At 48.0% G+C, this 17,097-nt stretch overlaps 1 protein-coding gene across 2 annotated transcripts in view; it reads right to left on the bottom strand.

The window, feature by feature from the left end:
- FAM193A (family with sequence similarity 193 member A) overlaps nucleotides 1-17,097 on the bottom strand; it is a 542,579-nt gene that overhangs the window by 180,869 nt on the left and 344,613 nt on the right. For both annotated transcript variants that reach the window (XM_078678579.1, XM_078678578.1), the window contains exon 17: nucleotides 12,827-13,106. In XM_078678579.1, coding sequence (XP_078534705.1) covers nucleotides 12,827-13,106 — 280 coding nt within the window. The remainder of the gene's footprint in view (nucleotides 1-12,826; nucleotides 13,107-17,097) is intronic.

The following is a 17,097-nucleotide window of genomic DNA, read 5'->3' on the forward strand; positions in this document are numbered from 1 at the left end:
GAGTTCAGCGTGTTTCCAGTTTTCCGGGAAGGTGGCGGAGTTGAAGGAGCAGTTGATGACGTCTCGGAGGTGCGGTGCTATGACGGAGTCTGCTTTGTTGAAGATGTGGTGAGGACATGGGTCTGTGGGGGATCCTGAGTGGATGGAGTTCATCAGGCGGATGGTGTCCTCAGTGGAGATTGGGTTCCAGTCGTTAAGGGTGTTCAAGGGGGGAGAATGTTCAGCATATGGTTGGGTGGGTTGGTCTCCGGGTTGGTTGTCGAAGCTGTTGTGGATGTCTGCAATTTTGTTGTGGAAGAATGAGGCTAGGGAGTCGCAGAGGGCTTGAGAGGGGGTGATGTCGTTGGAGTTGGCCGAGGGATTGGTAAATTCCTTGACGATGTTGAAAAGTTCCTTGCTGTTGTGGGCGTTGTTGTCAAGTCGATCCTTGAATGCTGTTTTCTTGGCCTTTCGGATTAGTTGGTGGTGAGTGCGGGTGGCGTTTTTGAAGGCGTCCTTGGTGCTAGTGGTTGGGTCTTTTTTCCAGGCCTTTTCAAGGGAGCGGCAGAGTTTCTTGGACTTCTTAAGATCATCGTTGAACCATGAGGCCTTCTTGTTGCCAGGTTTGCTTTGACGTTTTTTCAGTGGTGCTAAGGTGTCGGCGGTGTTGGATAGCCATAGGGTGAAGTTGGCGGCGGCTTGGTCTGGGTTAGAAGAGTGGGCTGGGGTGTTTAGAAGGAGCGATGAGGAGATCTGGTCGATGGTGATTTTGTTCCAGTTTCTTTGCAGAGTTGGTTGGAGGTGGTTGATGAGTTTTGGCTTGTTGTAGGTGAAGTGAACGCAGCTGTGGTCAGTCCAGAGGAGATCCGTTGTGTGGCTGAAGGAGACATGATTGCTGGAGCTGAAGATGGGGTCGAGTGTGTGACCTGCGATGTGGGTGGGGGAAGTGACCAGTTGTTTAAGTCCGAGGTTGGCGAGGTTGTCCAAGAGGGTGGTGGTGTTGCGGTCGTTGATCTTTTCAAGGTGAAAGTTGAGGTCTCCCAGAAGGATGTAGTCTTTGGAGGGGAGCGCGTGTGGAGTGATGAAGTCCGTGACGTCTTCACTGAATTTTGCGCGGGGTCCTGGTGGTCTGTAGAGGAGGGTGCCTCTGAGTGTGGTCTTGGGGTCGGTGTGGATCTGGAAGTGAAGGTGTTCAGAGTTGCCGAGATTGACGTCTGAGCTGGTAGAGATGTGGATGGATTTCTTGTGGACGATAGCGATTCCTCCTCCTGTGTGGCCGGTACGGTCCTTGCGTATGATCTTATAGTCTTCTGGGATGGCAATGGTGATGTCTGGGGCGGAAGAGGCGTTCATCCATGTTTCTGTTAGGAAGGCGACGTCCGGAGATATGGTGTCTAGTAGATTCCAGAGATCGATGGCGTGCCTGTGGACTGAGCGGGTGTTGAGCAGGATGCATTTTAGGTGGTTGGGGTCGGATATCTGTTGTGTGTTCGTAGATGAGGAGATGTTCTTGGTGCCGTCGAACTTGCAGGAGTAGCAGGAGAAGGGTCCATGGGTGTGTCCAGGAGCGGCTTGGACGCAGTTAGGGGAGCGGCCGGGGTTAAGGGTTAGGAGGGTGGTGGCATCGTAGGTAATGCGGGAGGACTGGGCAATGCGAGGGCCAGGGGGTATGGCGCTAGGCGCGGTCCGGGCGCGGACGGGCGTAGACGGGCTTACCTTTGGGGCACCTTCGGCGCGGATTGGGCGCGGACGCTGTGCGTGTACGCTGCGCGCATGGGCTACTGTCATATATGGATGGTGGGAAGGGGGAGGGGCGAGGGCGGCTCAGCTGGGAGGCGGGGCGGGCTCAGGTCAACACGGAGCACAACAACAACAGGGACAAAATGGAGGGGGGAGTCGAGCAGGGCGCCGGGGGATATCGCGCAATTAACTCAATGGCAAGACAAATATGGTGCGAGCAAGCGGGGTCAATACAATTAATATGCAGTTCAAGATATGGCACAGTCAATCAATGCAGCGCAGTGCTACGATACCGTCAAGCAAGCGAGGTCAATACAATTAATATGCAGTTCAAAATATGGCACAGTCAATCAATGCAGCGCAGTGCTACGATACCGTCAAGCAAGCGAGGTCAATACAATTAATATGCAGTTCAAATATGGCACAGTCAATCAATGCAGCGCAGTGCTACGATACCGCTTCTCGGTGGAGAGACAAGGGAGCGACCACTCAGGGCAGAAGCAAAGAGGGATCACTCTTTGTCTCACCCATTTTTCGGCGGAGTACAGGCGGGAGAAATCATAACAGCCCAGAAGGTATGCCCACCTCTGCCAACCCCACCCCTCAGGTGGGGGAGGCAAGGTGAAGCCCACTCTTCAGTGCCTGCCATCTTGCAGATGTCAGGCACTCTCCAATCAGGATTAGGGATTGTGCCCACTCCCCCACGTGGGGTGAGCTCACCAAGGGTGGGAGAGGAGTTGGCCTAACGGCTAGGGCGCTCGACCTCGGACCTGGGGATCTGGGTTCAAGCCTCGGTAATGACGCCAAAACCTCCTGTGATTCTGGGCAAATCACTTAATCTCCCGTGCCTAAAATGAATGTGTGTCCGTCCTCATGTAACGTAACTGGCGCTATGTAAAGCGCTCTGATACCTGATTCGGTTCGGGTCTAGTTCGCGCTATATAAAACTCTGCAAAAAAAAAAAAAGGGGTGTAGTCACCCGAAGGTCAGTAGCCCATCGGCTACTGACCTCGAGACCCCTAAAAAGTCCCCTAAAAACAATATTTAGGGGGCAGCCCTGAAGCAAGAAGGCAGATTACCGCAACCTACGAAGGACGAAAGAAGTCGCCCAGCAGAGGAGACTACAGAGAAGAACTGACTTGGCCCCAGCCCTACCGCCCCGTCTGCAGTTTCCAGAGATCCGGAGACAAACATCGCCTTGTCCTGCAGGCAGTGTACTCTAGAACCCCTGGGATGACTGACTGCCTTCCACAAAGACTGGACTTCCTGTGAACAGCAGCTCTGTTCAAAAGAATCACCAAAGAAAGACTCAGAGCCTGCGGAGGACAAAGAAACCGGCTGCCTGGAACCACCACTGCACCCAACGCCTACGGCCCGAGTCCAAGTGGCTCATCGGTCCCAGCGAGGTCTCCCTGCGCTCTAGGGTCTGAGTCCATTGTGGGTTGACCCTTCGAGGACTCAACTTCACCTGAAGCCTCTGATAAAGCCTTACTGCTCGCCCACATTAACACAAATAGAGAGTAAGGTATTATCTACTTTTACCTCTGCCTACCTTTGGGGATCCACTGGACTCTTACTTTGCTATAGTAGATACAGAGCCAGCTTCCTACTTACCTGTTTATCCGCAATATTGTTTTCCCCACAGGATAACATTGGACAGTTTGAAAAAGTTTGTAATTGCCGAAAGTGAAAAGTATTTTAAATTAAACACGTGCTTACCCGATTACCAAGACCTGGGTCTAAAAATAAAGCACAAAATATAATTTTATAAAATGTGTCCTTCTTAAGTTGGGTGTCCATTTTTGATCATGTGTGTACAATAAATGTCTTAAACTCCTCTGTGTTAGGCCTAACGCTTCTCGCCCACACTACCCTTAATAGAGCATACTGGGTTTTGCATTGAGCCCTGTACACTTTTGAGGAACACCTGGACTCTGTGCACGGTATTACCACTTAGTGGCAATATTATATACAATGGCAATATTATATACAGAGTCAGCTTCCTACATCCATCAATAGAGCTAGACATTACAGGGGCATATCTGATCATGCAGATATATTCTCACATGTGCTATAATGCCCCCTGCCTTAGGGCTCCAAGACCCGCTGTAGGAGTGTCTTGGCTATAGCCCATGCAGTGGTTTGCACCAGTTCACCCAGTATGCAATGGCAGACTGTGTAGCATTTGTGTGTGGGTCCATAGGGTGGCATAGGATATCCTGCAGCCCTTGGGGACCCTCTTTAGTACTCATCATCTAGGAACCAGAAGTACCATTTACTGGGAACTTACAAAGGTACTAAGGTCCTTTGGCAATTGTAGATTAATCAGTCATTACTTTGTTTTAGGGAAGGAGCACTGGCACTGAGATCTGGTTAGCACACCTCCGGGCGCTATCAGTGACAACAATTAGCATCTAGTAGCGAAAAAGGGGGAGAAAATTGGGGTGACAGCTGCAACAAAAACCCAGTTTGCTAGAGGTAGTAGCTGTCATGGGGCATCAATATTGGATTAATTAGTTTGGCTCTACACCGCATACAGAAACACTCCCACTTAGCTTTATAGGTCTTTGTTGTAGCAGGTGTTACTGCTTACACCAATATCTCTAAACAATCTGCCAGTATGTCAACATGACGAATCCAAGTAGTCAGGAACCATGCTGTCAGGTTAAGAGACTTCAGGTCAAGGTGGATGCGTGTTCAGTCTTTGTGCTGCATGTAATATAGTCACTTGTGCAGCCTGTAAATCCTAAGTAGCCTGATTTGTCATTTAAGTCCTATGTATGCTCAGTCAACTGTGATGCTTGTAATTTAGTCACTTGTGCAGTCTGTAAATCTTAATTTGCCCGATTGTTATTGTTTCACTCATCGATTTATTTTTCTCCTGTTGAATCGCACTCTCCTTGAGCTGGCTAGCAAAGCTTCACACTCCCTTCCCAGCAGCTGCCGCTTCCTGCCACCCAGTTCCACGCCCACCTCCCAGGGCTGACTTACTGGAGGATATACACTTCCAGTGTCTGGAATCCTGGCCGTCCAATAGCCACAAACACTCTGCTGCAGAGCTCTTGAACCCAGATACTGCAACAACAACTGCAGTCTTGTTACCACTGTTAAAGGATATGCACTTTTCACCTGCTGCAACTGCCTCTTTGCATGCACTTACTGTGCCACCCTTAGAGGTCTTGTAACCTGACACACATACTCTGTTCTTCATCAAGACACCCAGTCTGCAAAGGCAAAGTGAAGAGTCAACCTGGCACACATCTGTGTGCCATGCCCACAAAACCACTGCCCTGGCATAGATCAGTCACCCCTCTAGCAGGGTGCACTATGCCAGTGGTGAGGGTACAGGTGCATGAGCCCTGTACCCCTACAGCGCCCAAGTCTATTATTGGACATTGTAAGTGCAGTGCTGCCATGAAGAGTATATGGTGCTGGGAGTTTGTCATTATGAACTCCACAACGCCATAATGGCTACACTGAAAACTGGGAAGTTTGGTATCAAACTTCTCAAAACATTAAACCCACACTGATGCCAGTGTGGGATTTAATGTAAAATGCACAACAGAGGGCATCTTAGAGATGCCTCCTGAAACTCGACCAACTTCTAATGACCTGACTGAGTGGCTGCTTAGGCTGCCACCAACAGACATGTTTCTGGAACCCTGGGTCAAGAGCCTGCTGCTCTTGGGGGCCTGAAACAATGCACATCCTGGGACGAGTTGCCAAGCCTACTCCCCCAGGATGGGCAGCCTTCACGAAGGGGAAGCTTCAAAGGCATGCCGCCTTTGTGTGCCTCCCCAGACCATTTGCTTCTTTCAGCAACTGGTCCCCACTGGTTCTACCCCCCACTTTGGGCGGGAGAGCCAGCGGGAAAAACAAGGGAGGGAAAGAGGTGTGCCCACCAATGCCAACTCCACCCCTCAGGTAGGGGTAGGCGAGGTGGAGCACAACTCTCAGTCCCCGCCATCTTGAGGATGGGGGACCCAACCAACCAGGGACAGGCTCCTGACCCCCACCAACTGGAGGGTGGCACATTAGGGGGTGTACCCACCCCAGGAAGGGACCCATTGGTCCCTGCACTTTACCTACTTGTAACACCCCAAAATCTAGTATTTAGGGGGCACCTGAACCTTGCTTCCTCAGATCCAGAAACAACAAGAAGAAAAGAAGATGGACCGAACAGCTGTGCAGCCAGCTAACAAAGGAAGATGCCCACGGACTTGGCCCCAGCCCTACAGGCCTGTCTCCCCTCGAACCTGCTCCTGCGAAATCCCGGTGTGCCTTGCAGCCAGCAACCTCGAAAACCCCAGAGGACCTGCCGGCCTTCACTTCCAAAGACTGCTTCTCTAATTAACACTGGATTTGTTCAAACAGCAACCTCTGGCGGCACCCAGAAACCGCAAATTCAGCCCACTCTAAACCCTCCGAACCCGGCCAGAGCTAGAGTGGAAAAACACCACGAGGAGGTGACCAGAGTTCTGGCGACCCCTGACCTGCCTCAAGCCGACGCCTCAAGCCTAAATTCAGATGGCCCCCCCTAACTGCGACCAGGAGCTGGGAAGAAGATCCGACCCCAAAAGGCACCTCTGCCCAGACGCCCCACGGCCTTGTGTGCCCAAACAGACTGTGCCTAACCAACCCTTAACTTCCCAACTTACCTCTCCAAGTGGTGGTCGCACACAGAACTCCTTTGTCTCCCTGCCTGCAGTGCTTTTTTAAATTGGAGGTTCTCCATAGAAAACAGGGCGCCCAACGTCGGAACAGCACTCTGCACCCAGCCACCCCAAGTGTCGCTGAGGGTGCACCTTTTGTGCTACTTTGTTTCCCCATTTACCCTGACCTTAACCATAGGAGCTTTGCTCCCACAACCCAGTGGCCTGCTTGCCATCAGCCACCAATCAGATGCCCCCTATTGCCCATTGGATAACATTAGGCCTCAACACTCTGTACCCGGCCGTCCCAGTGCCGCTGAGGGTGTAACAAGAGTGCATTCCTGACCCTGGGGGACCCCCGAGTCAAACCCCAGAACCTTAACTCCCACAGTCGATTACTTACCTGTGATCTGATAACCTGTTTTTCCTTCACAGAATAACATTGACAATTTTCTTCCAAAAAGTTCCTAAGCGTGGAGTTTTGGAGTCTAAAAATATTCTTTAAAAATCGCACAAATAACCAAAATGTATTTTGTTACCTGTTTGCAGAAAATTTACCATTGCTGAATCTAGGTATCCAGTACGGAGTTAGAAAAGTAACGTAACAAGTAACGGACCTGTAATTTACTGAGAAAGCCTATTCATTTCAATGAACTGTAGTGGCTAAGTGTTGCAACCTACTGTATCCCCTGTAAATCAAACAAAGTACAATTTCTATTGCATTTTCAAACTGATCTATATTCAGCAACTTATTACTGAAAAGTATTGAATGCTTACCTGTGCCAGGCTTGCTTGGGTCTAAAAATAAACAACAGTATTTGTGTGTACAAATACAATTGGCCTAGAGTTCAGCTCTTGAGCGTGTGAATTCAATTGCTGGGTGTGTACATCAAATTCTTAATACTGTCCTCTGATACTGCCTTACTGCTCGACCACTCTACCACAAATAGAGAATAAGGTTCTGTCTAACTTTACCCTCTGCCTACCTCTGGGGTCACCTGGACTCTATACACACTACACCTCATTTTGGTGTAGTATATATAGAGCCAGTTTCCTACATGAATAACCCCATTTTTGTCTGGATGAGTCAGTAGTGACAGCAGTCCATAAAGCCGCTTGGCTACTAGCCTGCTAAATATTTTATTTGGCTTCATATTTGATTTGAACATCGATAATGGACTGTAAGATAACTTGTCCATGGCATCACGTCTGAGTTTAAGGAGGGGGTGAGGGTGGAGGAACTAACAAAGCTTCTCTTGGTGAGTAGGGGAATGATTTAATTTATATAACTGTAGTATACGCTTGCAGCTATCTTAGTGCTTATATATCAGTATAGCTCTGGTAGATTTCCTCTGAAGTCCATCAGAACCTGGGGTTTTTGCTGTGGCCATATCTTAACTGGCTTCTTATTTCAGCTTCAGAAATGCGAGGGTTACGGTGTGTAGCTGGTTCTAACATTCTGGTAACTTTAATTGTGTCCATTTGGGGTAGGTCTTGGGATATTTCTTATAGCTGAACTTCCACCTCAAGAACAACAACGACGCCAACTCCACAGCCCTGATCGCCAACCTCGGACTCAAAGAACTCGTGTCGGCACCCACCCACGCCGCCGGACACATGCTGGACCCCATCTTCTCCATCAGCACCCACGTCTCCTTCAACCACACCACCGAGCCCCACTGGACCGACCATAGATGCGTCCACTTCTCCTTCAGGAAACCCACCACACACCACCGCACCCAACAGTTGCCACGCCGGTGCAGGGGCAAGGTCACCAAGGACCAACTGACTACCACCCTCGCCCTGAGACCACCCGCCGACCCCACCGACCCAGACACCGCCGTGGCCAACCTCAAACAGTGGATCAACTACTGCGACGACACCCTCAACCACACCAACAAGAAAGCCGCCTGGTTCACCGAAGACCTCCGGATCTCCAGGCGCACCTGTCGGAAGCTGGAGAAGAAATGGCTCCACGACAGAACACCAGACAGCCACACAGACCACTAAAGTGCCACCAGCAGACACCACCAACTCATCAGGACCACCAAGAGGACCGCCTTCAAGGACCGCTTAGACAACAACGCACACAACACCAAAGAGCTCTTCAGCATCGTGAAAGAACTCTCCAACCCCAGCTCCAACACCAACGACATCCCACAATCACAAGACCTGTGCGACTCCCTGGCCGCCTTCTTTCACCGCAAGATCACCGACATCCACGACAGCTTGAACAGCCTCAACTCCGACACCCCCGCACCCACCACGTAGTCCACCACCCTTGCAACCACCACCTGCACCAGCCGCCTGACCGCCTGGTCCAACGTCAGCGACGAAGACACCATCAAAATCATGAACTCCATCCACTCCGGATCCCCATCTGACCCCTGCCCTCACAACGTCGTCAACAAAGCCAGCACAACCATCGCGCCCCACCTCCGAAAAACAATCAACAGTTCCTTCGAGACAGCTACTTTCCCGGAAAGCTGGAAGCACGCCGAGATCAACGCCCTTCTGAGGAAGCCCAAGGCGGACCACAAGGACCTCAAGAACTTCCGGCCCATCTCCCTGCTCCCATTCCCGGCTAAAGTGACAGAGGAGATTGTCAACAAACAGCTAACCCGCTACCTCAAAGACAACAACATCCTGGACCCCTCCCAATCCGGTTTTCGCAGCAACCACAGCACCGAGACCGCCCTCATCGCCGCCACTGACGACATCAGAATCCTGACGGACAAAGGGGAAACAGTCGCCCTCATCCTCCTGGACCTATCAGCAGCCTTTGACACAGTCAGCCACCGTACCCTATCAGCACGCCTCCATGACACCGGAATTCAAGAGAAGGCCCTGGCCTGGACCACATCCTTCCTCTCCGGCAGAACCCAGAGCGTCCGCCTCCCACCCTACCGCTCAAAATCCACAGAGATCACCTGCGGCATCCCACAAGGTTCCTCCCTCAGCCAACATGGCACCGCTCGCCCACGTCGCTCAACAACACAACCTCAACATCATCTCCTACGCTGACGACACCCAGCTGATCATATCCCTCACCGAAGACCCACACACTGCCAAAGCCAACCTCCACAGAGGAATGAAGGCTGTAGCCGACTGGATGAAGGACAGCAGATTGAAGCTGAACTCAGACAAGACAGAAGTCCTCATTCTCAGACCCACCCCATCAGCCTGGGACGACTCTTGGTGGCCCCCATCGCTAGACACAGCCCCGGAACCCACAGACCACGCACGCAACCTGGGGGTCATCCTCGACTCCACCCACTCCATGACCAGGCAAGTCAACACCATCTCCGCGTCCTGCTTCAACACCCTCCGAATGCTCCGCAGGATCTTCAAATGGATTCCCCCCCACCGACACGAGAAAAACAGTCACCCAGGCCCTCGTCACCAGCAGACTCGACTACGGAAACGCCCTCTACTCGGGAACAACAATCAAGCTCTTGAGACGACTTCAACAAATCCAGAACGCCTCGGCACGTCTGATCCTCGACGCCCCCTGACGCAGCCACATCACACCCCACCTGAGAGGCCTGCATTGGCTCCCGCCAACAAGAGGATCACCTTCAAACTCCTCATCCACGCACACAAAGCTCTACACACAACCGGACCAACATACCTCAACAACCATCTCAGCTTCCACATCCCCACCCGAAACCTCCGCTCAGCCAACCTCTCCCTCGCCACAGTCCCCCGTGTCCGGAAAACCACCGCCGACAGATCCTTCTCCTACCTCGCCGCCAAGACCTGGAATGCTCTCCCCACCAGCCTACGACAGGCTCAAAACCTGCTGGCCTTCAGAAGATTCCTCAAGACCTTGCTCTTAGACCAGTAGCGCCCCCCCACCACCTCGCTCCCCAGCGCCTTGAGACCCTCACAGGTGTGTAGCACGCTTCATAAATGTAGTGATTGATTGATTGCTTGTAATAGTGTATCATAAACCCCTCATTCATTTCTCTGTGTGTGTATAGTGGGCACCCTGAATCATGCTTCAACTCATCCATCAGGGATCCCCTCAATTCTGGTTTGGCCATCTGAGCGAGTAAACTACAACGCCTTGTCTCCTTCTGTTTAATTTTCATGGAGTACTCTCCATAATCTAGATATCTCAGTATTTGTAAATGCTCATATTTTTCCTCTCTGCCATTATTTGCTTCTGTTTGGATTTCCTAATGCTTCTCTTTCTAATTTTATGAGAGTTGATTCTAATATTTTTAGTTCCCACTGATGTGTTTTTCTGACCCACACAAAATGATTGATACAGTTCCTTATAATGACCACTTTAGCCGCCAACTGTCATTCTGTTAAATGCTGTGGCTTCAATTTCACAGATGGAAATTTTGATAGCATGCTTAGCCTCGGTCTCTATATAGCAAGGCTCCATGAATCTTCCACGCAAGTATTGCAGTGCACTACAAGGCCCACATTCGACGTTGCAGTAAAGGGTTCAGGTTGTATATGATTTTGCCTGAACACTGAGAACAAGTAAAATAGTGCTCTTTATTCTGAATGCACTGGAGAGTAAAATGAGTATTCCGTTAGTTTCTCCATTATGTTGACAATTTGCTTAGTCTCGAACCTCTTCCCATCAAAGTGCCCGAGAGTAAGGAGAAGGCAATCTGGGTCAGAGTTTAGAATGCAGTTAAAGTGCTCACTCAAGAGCATTGATATTTATTGCCAATGGGCTAGTATGGATGACCTGTATCCTAAAAAGGCACACTGGACCGAATTTGTGGCATACATGTTTTACAAAACTAGATTTATGTTGCCCAGGAACCCTATTACCAGGGCCTTTCTACCATCCCGATCTATGAATGTATCACATAATTTAAACTGATCCATATCAATGCATCCCTGGTATAGGAGTACCCTCTTGCAATGACTTGGCCTCTCCGTCTACACTGGGTAGAGAGAGCTTCTTGCTTTGCGAGTTGTTTTTGTTGAAGAAATGCTATTTGGGTTCCCTTAGGTTTCAAGCAGGTATGTGTCTGGAGCCCAACATTCCATGCTAGTAGTGAATATTTATTAATATCTGTCATATGTACAAAGAGTGTGACATTATGCCCATGTGTGGCTCGCCCCCTATCCCTATATCAATTTTTGCTCTCAAGCTGCACTGCATGTTTTCTCCCCTGCCTAAATTTCTAATGCAATTTGCATTGGATTCTCATTACCCATGGAACCTTTGTTCCAACTCAGATTCCCACGGTCAGTGTTGCTTAAGTGCCACACCCAAAACCAGAACTTTGAAACCGGTTCTTTCTTGATAAAGGGATGCAAACTAAATATCGGGTGACCGATGAACAAGTTACTTAAGTAAAGCTCTTTCTGGTGGATTCTCTATCTGTAGATTCTTCACCTTTAAAATATTTTCCAGGCGTTAGACTGAATCCACATTCTTTACACCGCAGTGCACCAATAGTTCTCATAGATCAGTGGATGGAGCAGAGCAACCGTAAGCAAACCCTCCGAGGACCGACATCAGTTTCTTTCTTGACTCTGTCCATGCCCATAGAAAGCAAAGCACAAAAATTATTCAGTGTTACGATTATGCAGATCTCTAGATTGGAACCTTATAAAATGGGAATGAAGATCATTCCACTGAAAAGGAAAGTCGGAGGGCATGGAGGATCTGCGGTTAGATAGAGCATCCACTAGAAAGAGTTACAGAAGTAACTTGCTGTTCTGATGGATACTTCTAACTGCAGGTTTCTCACCTTGGGAATAGATATAGACGGTGGGTCTGAGGAAACTAACTGGCAATGTCTGTTAAGGCAGTAGTGCTTTGTGAATGTGTGCACGGACCTAAACGACACGGGCAGACACATTTTCAGAACAGCCACTCTCTGTCCTTGGCTCGGTGGAATGAACTCTCAAACATTCCTGAGGCTGCATTTTTGTCAACAGAGGCATATCCTCCTTGACAGAGTCCTTTTCAGCGCAGCCTTTCCTTTCTTTAACCCCAGAGAACACCACAAAAAGCTGATCAGCCACCTGATGGTCCTTGATACGATCAATGTAAAAGCATAAATCTCTTTTGGGGTTAAATGTAGTCAACTGCTGCTGCTCAATCGCCACACATGGCGATGTGGATTTTCTAAGACTGAGTGCAAAATCCCTGTCGTGTTTTGCCAGAAGTTCCTCTTCAAGTTTTGTTTTACTGTGGCAGCAAAAACACTGGAAAACGTTCTGATTTTCATTCAGAAGAGAGGAAGGAAGACCTCTTTAATCCAGATTCTTGATAATACAATTAAGTTCAGAAATATTTGCGGACTAAAAAGTGTTCTGATCTTCCACCGCTTTATAGCGTGGAATGACTCGTATCCTTTCTTGCAAGCAAAGGTTTTGCAAATTGCAGCAATTTACTATGAGAGTTCAGAATGGTTAGTTTACAAATACAACAAGCTATAAATGAAGAAAAATCAACTATTTGAACTACTTACCTGCAGACACTTGGCGGTGCACTCAACGAACTGTCCGCTGATATGGGTGGTGCAGCTGTAGTCGTGCAAAGATCTGATTGTTGATCTACAAACGAAGGTGCAGTTGAAGCAGTTTTGGGAAAAGATGGCGTTGTATGATTGGGAAGATGGGTGGTAGATGTTGGAGAAAGTCCAGAAGGAGAAAGCGGGGGGAGAGATGATAAACCTGTTGGACTATTCCTTGGAGCAACTGGCGCAGAATGTCTGTGGTCCTCTTTACTAATATTGTGAAACACATCACCTGATGTAAAAAAAATAAAAAATATTGTAATACCACATTTCTATAGGCAATCCTAATTATTCATTAAATCAACTACACATTGGCACTATGTGCACGAATGAATCAATTCTAGTATTTGTAACAACTCGATAACTCATGGACAAAAGTTACTATTTCATACAGATCATTGTGAATTTACATATTGCAACTATAGAAAGGGGAACATTAAAAGGATAGAAGCCCTCTGTAGAACCTATTGCTTCAACTTTAAACGTCCCAGCAACTAAACCAGCCACATTGCTAAAGGAGCCTCTCCACCCTTCTACCCCTACACCACTTGATTCTACATGCCCACCACCATTCTTGATCCGAGACAAAAGATACCAACACACAGAAGGGCTTTCTTCATCGCTAGCAAGGCCACAGAGAGGAGCTAATGACCATCAATGGATTAGAAAAAACATTTCTTACCAAGACTTTGTAAGTTAAAAAAGGAAATAGTTATCAAGCAACTTTTTTTCCTCCAAAAACTTTATAATAATGGGTAACTTAAATAGGGACAGCTGGTCACGGAAATTGAAGAAAGCCTACAAAACTGAAAAATAGCCCTTTTCACTGTCCACTGTACACCCTTTTAGAGCTACCGAAAGGCAGAAATGCTGTATATCCGACAGGCGGGCTGGAAGAGGGTCTATCAAGTTGTCTGCAGCCCATCTGTAAAACCTATTCCATCTATTTGAGTACACAATCTTGGTAGAGTATCTACGGCCACAAAAAATGACATCCGCCACCTCGAGTGGCAAGGAAAAGGAAGTCCAGCTGCTCTGTTCTAACTTTTTTTTAGAAAACAAAAAAATCCACCTCCAAGAGGTTTCTTGTATGTCTAGAAGTGTAAGGCATACACAGTATTTGTTAAAAGACCCCTCACACACCAAAAGGGCCTTTGGTGTGATGCTTCATCATCGGGGTCTTCCTGCCCGCTGTGGGACAGGGCGTGCTGCGACTGGCGACTACGCTGGAGCACTTTAAATTTGTAAGTGCTATGTGAGGTGTATTTGTGGTGAGTGAAGTAGGGTCAGGAGTGAATGGAGAGGTGATGTGAAAAGATACCTGGCCTTATGGATTCAAAAAACGTTATTGGTCATAGGCTGGTACTATTAAAAGCGGTGTGTCGGAGAGCCAATGCTAGTAATGTGCTGGTTCTCCTGGGGGTGTCAACATGTTTCGAAGCTGTAAAAGCTTCTTCGACAGGACGGGGTAAGATCCTTCTGTCACTCACTATGTTGCTATCAATATGTGCAGAGAAATATATACAAGTGATTTTATATACAATACCTATGTTGTACGAGTATATGTTATAGCTCTGTCAGTATTTCTGAAAATAAGCTAGAAACGTAAGGAGTCAATGCCCCATGAGCCTTCGGGTCGAGTGGTAAGCGCAGGATGGTGAGAGAGGAAGCGAGGACTACACGACTTCATATTAAAGTTTCATTTACCGCTCGACCTGAAGGCTCATGGGGCATTGACTCCTTACGTTTCTAGCTTATTTTCAGAAATACTGACAGAGCTATAACATATACTCGTACCACATAAGTATTGTATATAAAATCACTTGTATATATTTCTCTGCACATATTGATAGCAACATAGTGAGTGACAGAAGGATCTTACCCCGTCCTGACAAAGAAGCTTTTACAGCTTCGAAACATGTTGACACCCCCAGGAGAACCAGCACATTACTAGCATTGGCTCTCCGACACACCGCTTTTAATAGTACCAGCCTATGACCAATAACGTTTTTTGAATCCATAAGGCCAGGTATCTTTTAACATCACCTCTCCATTCACCCCTGACCCTACTTCACTCACCACAAATACATATCACATAGCACTTACAAATTTAAAGTGCTCCAGCGTAGTCACCAGTTGCAGCACGCCACGTCCCGCAGCGGGGCAGGAAGACCCCGATGATGAAGCATGACACCAAGGGCCCTTTCGGTGTGTGAGGGGTATTTTAACAAATACTGTGTATGCCTTACACTTCTAGACATACAAGAAACCTCTTGGAGGTGGATCTTTTTGTTTTATAAAAACATTGCATGGAGGAGGATGCATCCATCAGAGTGCTCTTTAGCGCTACCTCTTCAGTCCCTTACCCTTGATTTTTGATTTACTGCTCTGTTCTAACTTCATGCATGCAGGTGGATGCTCTGGAGTCTTGAGGGTCGAACCTGCAGCTGCTAATGAGAGGAGGGAGACTATGCAGAACACAGGGAATCAAAGGTATGGGAGGACATATTTAATCAGTGGAAAGTTCCACTTGAAGCAAAACACACCCCCTACTACATTCTGCATCAGAAAACGGAGGTCAAAGAATTTAGAGTAGTTAGCAGTCTTGTGTGTGTGACAGTTTGATTTGAGGCGTTCCCCAGCACTGGAATATATTGACAGTCAAAAAGTTGGTAGCAGCATTCGCTAAAGGGAAAAAACGCACAACACAAAGAAGAAAGAGGCAGTGTAGCAAATAACGAGTACAAGCGTGAGTAATAATCAAAATGTAAGTACATTGGGGTACTAGAATAACTGAGCACCTACTACCAAACGGTGCTATTGGCAGGTTACAACGAACATGCACATTTATGAAAGCGCTGTTACAGCACACCCTTTTTAGTTACAAGTAGTATTGTAGTATAACCTACAAGTTCGTAAAAACAAATCGCAACTCACAAGAAATTACTGGCGAGTCTGAAGCTATAACACGTCCTAAAGCATCCATTTACACCTGTGCCACACACGAACAGTGTGGTGTCGACTACTTTGTTTCATAAGGTGACAGACTTATAGTCTGGTTCTCCGTTGTTACATTGCCACTTTAGGAACTGACGCTTGAGTAAGGGTTATCATTTGCATATGTTACGAAGGACCTCACTACGATCATTCCACATCAGTCCTCATTAAATTATTGGCCGGAATTTGGGGACTACGGTGTAATTGACCAAGAACAACGGGGCACGTGTGTAAATGGATGCTTGAGGACGTGGAACTATGGCTGCTTTCCCTGCGGTGGCCGAGGAGGAGGGGAAGGGATGGAGAAGGAGGGGAAGGGATGGAGAAGGAGGGCACATGTTTTTCTTTTTCATCTACTTCTATATTGCTTGTTCAAAAGGGTCTGTCTGTTGGATGTATTGTTGACATCCTCAAAAGGAAAAGCTAGTGGAGAAGACTGAAAAAGTCAGAAACTGCTGATAATCCCTTTTTGGGGTCAGAAGGTCTCAAGTGATCTTGCATTTACTTTGCAGTAAACCTCTCCAATATTAAACCTGCTTTCGAAAAGCAGGCACCATCAAAAGGAAGGTCCATCAATATTGTTTGAAAATCACAGCCATGCATGGCGACGCAGGAAGAAAGATGCCCCCCATGGCCCTGGCAGTGTACTTTGCTGTGTCCAGGCCAGATGCATTACTTGCTTGGCCGCAACTTTACTGTCCCCTACTAGCTTTTTTAAGTGCCCCCTCGAAGATCATCCAGAAGATTGGGGATTAGTGCTTGCAGGGTGTCCCTTAGTGCATGCACATATTGGGCAAGGAGGTAGGTGGCATTCAGCAATTTTAGAGCTATGATACCGCAAACCTGTCCATCTTTTTTTTAATCGCTTGTCAGAGGCGCTGTGGAAAATGCACCAGGTGGTAGTTTTGAGGAGCACTACCAGGATTTAAGGTGACGGATGGGAGAACAGGAAAGAAAGATCTCCTGGTACAGGTGCTATAGATGTGGAGACTGCAGGGGAAGTAGTTTGCTTCTCCTCAACCTCTAGTACAGGCTTGGCTAATTGAATGCTAGCAAGGGCTCTGAGGCAAGAGTCCTTATATGTAGGACCTCAGTGAGGATGTTGGATTTTGTCTTGGCAGGAACCTTTACTCCGTTGCCTATAATTTTTATGTGGCGGACAATTTACTTACCTTTGGTAATGCCTTGTCTGGTAGAGGCAAAATCTAACTGCAGAATCCTTACCT

Source organism: Lissotriton helveticus, chromosome 2_2 (genome assembly GCF_964261635.1).
Source record: "Lissotriton helveticus chromosome 2_2, aLisHel1.1, whole genome shotgun sequence".
NCBI lineage: Eukaryota > Metazoa > Chordata > Amphibia > Caudata > Salamandridae > Lissotriton > Lissotriton helveticus.